At 37.3% G+C, this 8,564-nt stretch overlaps 1 protein-coding gene across 1 annotated transcript; it reads left to right on the top strand.

The window, feature by feature from the left end:
- The first annotated feature begins 3,698 nt into the window (after positions 1–3,698).
- LOC109159521 lies at positions 3,699–7,955 on the top strand. Its single transcript, XM_019307623.1, has 4 exons — positions 3,699–3,906; positions 4,084–5,232; positions 5,315–6,667; positions 7,927–7,955. The coding sequence occupies exons 1-4, from the start codon at positions 3,699–3,701 to the stop codon at positions 7,953–7,955; spliced, it is 2,739 nt and encodes a 912-aa protein (XP_019163168.1).
- Positions 7,956–8,564: the final 609 nt, after the last annotated feature.

The raw sequence follows: 8,564 nt of genomic DNA, 5'->3' as shown, positions 1-8,564 counted from the left end.
AAATAAACACAAACTTAAAGTCAGGGGAACATGTATATTAAATTCTATAAAAACTACTTTCATTTGTTGGTTTTCAATAAAAAATGAAGAGTCATATCATTGCTTTTAATCATTCCTATTAAAGTGCAATCTTAAAGGCAATAAACCATATAACACCATAACCTATTTGAATCCAAGTATTTGTATTGGAAACCAAATAGCAACAACAGAGTGGAACATACAAAATATCAACGCAAACATGAGGAAAATAGTGAAGTCTACAATAATTGGAAGCAAAAGGAAGCACATGATCGACAATAAAGGTACCATAAACACATATTCAAACTATAGTTTATACTTTACCTGACTGTCTCAGTTAATTGCATAAATATCCCTGTTTTTTACCAAATCTTAGAGATTCAAGAATGATTAGCTTCCAACCTTTGTAGTTTAGATATACAAAGAAAACCTGCAAATCTGCCATTTCAGCAGCGCAATGTTGTTAGTATATAATCTGAAACACATACTTGGTAGCAAATAATCCACTAAATCACTTATCTTTCATTGGATTGCGAAAAAATATACTGTAATTTCCATCTATGTCCATGAACTGTGTACGGTGTCTACAGTGTTCTATATCTACAATTACCAAACAAAATTAGCTTTAATCTATAATCAAATACGAAATCAATTAGGGTGTTAAAGCTTACAGACCTTAGATCGGATATAGTGGAATAGGTATGCCGTGAAGATCTACATCATCGATCACCGTTGTAACCTTCAAAAAACTGCCATCCGACTATAAAAACGCAGATCGGAGAATATTACCATAGATCCTCTCACAACCACGCCGCGGATCTATAATTTGTGTTTCATTACTGTGGGTAATCTACTCTTAGCTCAGATGAACAGTTCCAGTCATTTTGAGATCTTCTACGAATTAACGAAGATCTACAAACTGGAATGGCAGACTCTTGGCTTGGAGTATCGGAATTGCGGTGGGTTTGTCTGAACATTGTGAGAGATAAGGGTGGGTAGTGTTCTCTAGATGCTAGCTCTAAGAAGGTTGCGGAGATGAGGGTTCAAGAAATGCCACCTAAGTGTAGAATACCCGATTTGGAAGTGAAGTTATGCAAACATATAGTGGGCCGGGTTTGGGCTTTTAATTTCGAATTGTTAAAATAAGTCTGGTATGATCTGTTGTGGTAGAATGGGCTTTTATTTTTTGGATAGCAATGGGCTTGGTCTAAAATAGTTAGAAGTTAAGGTATGCAATAATTATTTTCCATGTTTAGTTTGTGGGTAGTGGTCCACAATATTGTGTGAACCATTGGTCCATGATGGTCTATTTTAAATTTGTGCACAATATGTTCAATTTTTTGTTATTTCTGTACTTAAGTTATATTATTTTTGGACATTATAATAAGAGATACTTTATTATGTCCCTTGAATCTTTTTAATGCAGAAAATGATGAGAATTCGCCTGTTATAAGCACTCACAACCGTATTTTGAAAAAAACTGCCACAAATTTAGCCACAAACTTAACACCACAACAAACAGGTACTTCAAATGCGACACCAAGAAGTTGTCTAACAACAGGTAAACGCTTTACACTTCTTGGATTTATATATCTGTATATCCTTCGGTATAATACACTATATAGAAATGTTGTTGAACCTCCGAATTATTTTGTTGCAGTTAATCAAGATAATTTTAATATATGTATGAGTAGTTGTCACATGGAGTATACAAAAGCTAATAGCAACTCCAGACATTTTGTATTAGGCGGCAAATCTCCCTATTTATCAAGTACAACAACACCTACATTGACCGGTTAGTTAATCTTATGCATATAAATTGTATGTTATTTGTTTGGTATCAAAACTCTAATATCATTATTGACAAATCGATATACATTTAATTTTTGATAAAAGGTACAGTAACTAGGTCGGAGGTCAGACGGTCACCTCTACAGGATGTATCAAACGGTATGTATTTTCCCGTTTGTTTTAACTTTGTAATGTTAATTTTTAGGTGACAGGACTCTTACTTATACTTTAAATAAATTAGGTACAAGACAATGCAACAAGAGGCCATTCATGAATGATGGAAAAGACCATAGTCAAGATAATGAGGTCAATCGCGATTTGTTTCAAGATTTTGAAGAAGTATGCACTACTAATCGCATAACTCCGGTGCAAGAGGAATATAGTTGTGGTAAGTTCAATATCCACTAACATGTGTAAAAATATGTGCTTTACAATCTTAAGAGGCCATTGTATGTAGTTAGTTGTTTAACTACAGCTAGTTTTTTATTCTTATTTTAGAAGGATTGGTTGGAATTGAGCAGCAACCTATACAACAGATTCCTAATGGTAATTGATTTATTATTTGATAGCTTCTGTCAATTAAAAATTTATTTAGTTGTACATTATTATTTAACTAACTAATGTATCCATGTAGTTGAATACAAAGATCTTGGGGATGCAAATAACACCTGTCAACATTGTGGAGCTCTATTTTGGTACGACGAGCGGATCAACAAAACAGTTGTTTACGGCACGCCAAAATATTCAATGTGTTGCAACAGTGGTAAGATCAAATTGCCACCAACAATGAGGCCACCGAATGCAATTTACAATTTGTTTTTTGGAGAAGGAGAAAAAAACAAGCAATTCCTACAAAATATTAGAACATACAATAGCATGTTTTGCTTCACGTCCATGGGTGGTAAGATAGATCGGGGCGTGAACAAGAACGGTGGTCCACCTGTTTTCCGGATCAATGGCCAGAACTTCCATTACATTGGTAGTCTCCTGCCGGTAGACGGGAAAAGACCACATTTTGCACAGTTGTATATATATGATACTAATAATGAACTGAGTAATCGTATCAATTCTGTGAGGTACGTCCCTGTTATTTACTTCTAAATATAAGTTCTACAATATTTGTATCCAAATGAGTTTTTAGCAACTTCTAATATTTTTTGTCGTATGCTAGGCAAGATGGTGACCAAAATGGCATCCATGTTGAGATTGTGAATGATATCCAACAAGTTTTGGATACCAGTAATGTATTAGTCAAGTCATTCCGCATGGCACGATCTGAGCTGCAAAAGAGTCCGCTTGCTGAGGTAAAAATTAAATTGCTTGGGAAGAGATCAAAGGATGCAAGAACATACAATTTGCCGCAAGTTTCGGAAGTTGCAGCCTTAATTGTGGGTGACATTGATACAAATATTGGAGAACGTGACATTATGGTCGAAACCAAGAGCGGCCTGTTGCAACGAATTAGTGAGTTGAATCCAGCATACCTCCCAATGCAATACCCTTTACTCTTTCCGTATGGTGAGGACGGATACAGGGAAGACATTCCCTTCTCTACATTAAAAGGAAACACAAGTGCTGGCCGTCAAAGGATAAGTCCTTGAGAATATTTTGCATACCGTATACAGTCAAGGTTATCTGAGGTATCTACTTTATTGCATTCAAAGAGGTTATTCCAACAATTTTTGGTAGATGCCTATACAATGGTTGAGTCAGGAAGGTTAATCTATATAAGGACACACCAAAAAAGTTTGAGGTGTGAATCGTATAATTGCTTGAATGATGCATTAACACACGGTGAAGTTGACCCCACTACTCAAGGAAAGAGGATAATATTGCCTTCAAGTTTTACAGGGGGTGCTAGATACATGATTCAAAATTATCAGGACGCTATGGCTATATGTAGATTGGTTGGATATCCAGATCTGTTTATCACATTCACCTGCAACCCCAAGTGGCCCGAGGTACAACGCTTCTTGAAGGATCGAAAGTTAAAAGTTGAAGATCGTCCTGACATAATATGTAGATTATTCAAAATGAAATTGGATGCTCTAATCTCAGATTGTCGGAAGAACAAGTTATTTGGGCCAGTGATGGGAGGTACGTAAATTAAATGCCACTATTTAAAACAGTTCATATAGATAAATGTTAGAATTTTTTTGACATTCGTAATGTTTCTTTTTTTTTTTTTTTTTTTTTTTTTACCAGTTATATATACCATAGAGTTTCAAAAAAGAGGTTTGCCGCATGCTCATATCCTGTTGTTTCTTGATAAAGTCAATGGACATCATAATGTTGACAATTTGGACAACATTATTTCCGCTGAGCTGCCTGATCAAGAAGCTGACGCAGAATACTTCAAAGCAGTTGAGGAGTTTATGATGCATGGACCTTGTGGGAAAGCCAGATTCAGTTCTCCCTGTATGGCAAATGGTAAATGTACTAAACATTTTCCCAAAAAGTTTGTTAATTGCTCAACTTTTGATGAGGATGGCTATCCTATATATCGGAGAAGAGACAATGGTCGGTCTGTGACGCGCAATGGGATTGACTTGGATAATAGGTACGTGGTAACACACAATAGCCATTTGTTGTTAAAGTATAGGGCTCATATTAATGTTGAATGGTGTAATCAGTCCCGTTCAATCAAATACCTATTCAAGTACGTGAACAAGGGTCATGACAGGGTAACAGCAGAGTTTTACAGAACCAGCAATGATCAAGATGGTGCACAAGTTCTGGATGAAATTAGTATGTACTATGATTGTAGGTACATATCTCCGTGTGAAGCATCGTGGCGGTTGTTCGGTTTTGATATACAGTTTAGGACACCATCAGTGGAACGATTAAGCTTTCACTTGCCGAACCAACAAAGTGTCGTTTTCGCAGATGATGACCCCGTTGATAACATACTCAGTCGGCCAACAATCTTGCAAAGCATGTTCCTAGAGTGGTTCGAGGCAAATAAAAACTTCCCAGAAGCAAGAAAGTTGACATATGCTGAAATGCCAACAAAGTTTGTATGGAAGAAAGATATTCGAAAATGGCAGCCCAGAAAAAGAGGATTCTCTATCGGTAGAGTTTTCTATGTGCCTCCTGGATCAGGGGAAATCTTTTATTTAAGGTGTCTGTTGAATAAGGTCAAAGGTCCGACAAGTTATTTAGATATAAAAACAGTGGATGGTGTCCAATATGATTCTTTTAGGGATGCGTGTTGTGCAAGAGGATTAGTAGATGATGACAGGGAGTATGTTTATGCTATAGAAGAAGCAAGTCATTGGGCCACAGCTGTGAATCTTAGAAGATTATTTGTCACTCTCTTGATGACTAACTCAATAGCAAAACCAGAGGTGGTTTGGGAGGCTGCGTGGATTCATTTGTCAGATGATGCACAATTCAAGATTAGAGAACAATTGGGAAAGCCAGGTATTAAATTATTCCATTCTTACTCTTATAGTTCTATTTTACAACAAAAGTTTTACACGTAGTGTAAATAATATTGTCACAGATTGGATTATATCTGAAGATGAGAAGAAGAATTTTGCACTTACGGAGATTGAAATAATGCTTTCAGCTATGGGAAAAAGTTTGAAAGACTTTCCGGGGATGCTGATAGCCGATGTAGTTAATCACTGCAGAACAACCAATCGGTTGATACAGAAGGAATTGGCATATGATACTATTGCAATGAAGGAAGAGAATGATGCTTTGGTGGATAAACTAACTGAAGAGCAAAGAACAATATATGACAATGTTTTGAAAGATGCTGAGAATAATCTTGGAGGACTATTTTTTGTTTATGGATATGGTGGAACGGGTAAAACATTCTTGTGGAGAGCATTATCTTCTGCAATAAGGTCAAAGGGTGAGATAGTACTGAATGTTGCATCAAGTGGCATAGCTTCCCTTCTATTACCAGGTGGTAGGACTCCACATTCAAGGTTTGCCATTCCGATCGTTGTTAATGAAGATTCAACCTGTAATATCAGCCAAAACAGTCCTTTGGCACACTTGATCGTGCAAAGCAGGTTGACCATTTGGGATGAGGCTCCAATGATGCATAAATTCTGCTTTGAAGCGTTGGACCGATCTATGAGAGATATAATGCGTGTCAAAAATCATAACAGCTTCGATATGCCTTTTGGTGGAAAAACAGTGGTGTTAGGTGGAGATTTCAGACAAATTCTACCAGTCATTCCAAAGGGCACTAGACAAGATATTGTGCGAGCAACTATAAATTCATCCTATCTTTGGAGAAGCTGTAAAGTTTTTAGGTTAACAAAAAATCTAAAGCTTAGATCTTTGAGATCAGATAGTGAAGTTCAAGAGATTGCTGATTTTGCAAAGTGGATTGCTAATATAGGTGATGGAACCATTGGTGATTCAATGGATGGAGAATCTGAGATACAGATTCCCAATCAATTTTTGCTCAGTTGTGGAGAGGATCCTATTGCTACAATTGTTGATAGCACTTTCCCTATGTTTCGCAGTGGCCACAGAGATAATGAGTACCTAAAAGATCGTGCCATACTTGCACCTACTTTGGATGTTGTAGATACAGTAAACGAATACATGAATGACTATAACAATGCTGAAGGAAGGACCTATATCAGTTGTGACTCCATATGCAAATCTGATTCTAATGTTGACATGCTGGCGGACCTGCACACACCGGAGTTTTTAAATGGATTACGATGTTCGGGAGTTCCAAATCACTCATTGACTCTCAAAGTTGGCTCGCCAGTGATGCTGTTAAGAAATATTGATCACTCACTGGGGTTGTGCAATGGGACAAGGATGATTATTTCAAAGTTAGCGGATCATGTTTTAGAAGCTAAAATACTCTCCAGATCAAGTGCTGGTACGAAGGTCTTAATTCCAATGATGTCCTTAACACCTTCGGATCCAAGATTGCCTTTTAAATTCCAAAGAAAGCAATTTCCGCTAATGTTGTCATATGCCATGACAATAAATAAAAGCCAGGGCCAGACACTATCTAATGTGGGTTTGTTTTTGAAGAGGCCGGTTTTTAATCATGGTCAAATGTACGTAGCATTGTCAAGAGTTAGTAATCCTAACGGATTAAAGATACTTATCTCAGACGAAAATGTACAATCAAAAAATACGACTACAAATGTCGTATATAAAGAAGTATTCAATAATGTTTAATACATACTATATGTTTTGCAGAAGTATATATATTTTTTTAAGGAATTAATTTATATTAGATGTTTTACATATATTGCCGTGCAACGCACGGGTGGAATTACTAGTATACTCAAATATAAGTAACATACAAAGAGCCAATGCTCAGCATGTTGCCAACATTGCAACCATAGGCTAGCCACAAATGCAACCACGCCTCCAACACTACCCACCAAACAGTCCCAAAAACTCCCTAAGTCTGTCAAAAATTCAGTAGTATAACAATTGTTCTCGGAATAATCCAAAACTTCAGTAGCAACCCAAAGGCCAAGAAACATGTAAGGCAACACACACGCCACATAAAAAAAAAAAAAAAAAAAAAAAGCAACAAGCCTAAAAAACAAGTTGATGGGTAAATACGCACGGAAGACTGATCCGTATAGTCGGTCTGTCCAAAAGTCATCCAACCGGTCCGTTACTGTCATCAACCCGACAGGACTAAATCACTTGTGGTCAACCGTACCGTTCATACCGATAGGCCTCATGATAAAAGAAGATGTTCTCCGATCATCCTTGGAATCGCCCCGACAGAAAGTTACCCGACCGGTCTACCGTAGGCTGACCGATCGGCCTATAAAGTGACGTAGCCTGCGGAGCCAAAAACATAACTTACACGACAAGTTATAGGGTCCAACTTGCACTTGCAAGCGGCGATGGACAGCTTACAAGTAGGGCGGCTCTATCACCTCGGTCAGTCAACTTACGAGTAGCTGTAGAGTGACCGTCTGACCAAGCCAACACGAAGACGCCACGTCAAGTCACTTGTAGCAGGTGCATTAGATACGTAGGCCGACTTAGTTATTATAAATAGGAGGGTCTCCCCCCTCATTTCTGACATCTTCATCTCATTACAACTACTACTTACTTATTGCAACCAGCTACTTGTAACTATTCAATACTTGTAATACTACTCAGCCTCGGACCGCTCAGTTGTCGCCCGGTAGATCGACCGACCGACCGACTGACCAACGAGCGCTCTGTTCTACTCGTTCATAAACATACGTATTCGTAGTGTAATCGTAACTCCCGGTTCAATTTACGCTATCACAAGCATATGCAAGAAGAGTAACAAACAGACCCAAATCAAAAAAAAAAAAAAAAAAAAAAAAAAAAAAAAAAAAAAAAAAAAAAAACTAAAAACTAAAAACTAAAACAAAAACAAAAAAACAAAAACAAAAACGAAAAAAAAAAAGAAAAAAAAAAGAGAAGACGAAGTAAAGACAGTTGCACACAAGCTACAACTAGAAGTATAAAAGCCACATAATATGAAGCGACACACACGCCACATCAAAAAAACATGTAAGGCGACACACACGCCACATCAAGAAAAGGCAAACAAGCCTAAAAATCAAGTATATGCAGGAAGAGTGGCAAACAGGCCCAAATAAAAATTTAAAAAAAAAAAAGGAAAAAGTAAATATAGTGGCGCACAGGCTACAACTAGAAGTATAAAAGCCACATAATATAAAGGGTAATGGTTTCAACCATCAACGCCAGCATGAGTTAGTAGTCAGCAGTGCACTAGATAACCGTTGACGTGAACGGGACAATTT

Source organism: Ipomoea nil, unplaced genomic scaffold, assembly GCF_001879475.1.
Source record: "Ipomoea nil cultivar Tokyo-kokei standard unplaced genomic scaffold, Asagao_1.1 scaffold2833, whole genome shotgun sequence".
In the NCBI taxonomy this organism is placed as follows: domain Eukaryota; kingdom Viridiplantae; phylum Streptophyta; class Magnoliopsida; order Solanales; family Convolvulaceae; genus Ipomoea; species Ipomoea nil.
The sequence above is the reverse complement of the archived record's forward strand: the minus strand, read 5'-3'. Positions and strand labels throughout refer to the sequence as shown.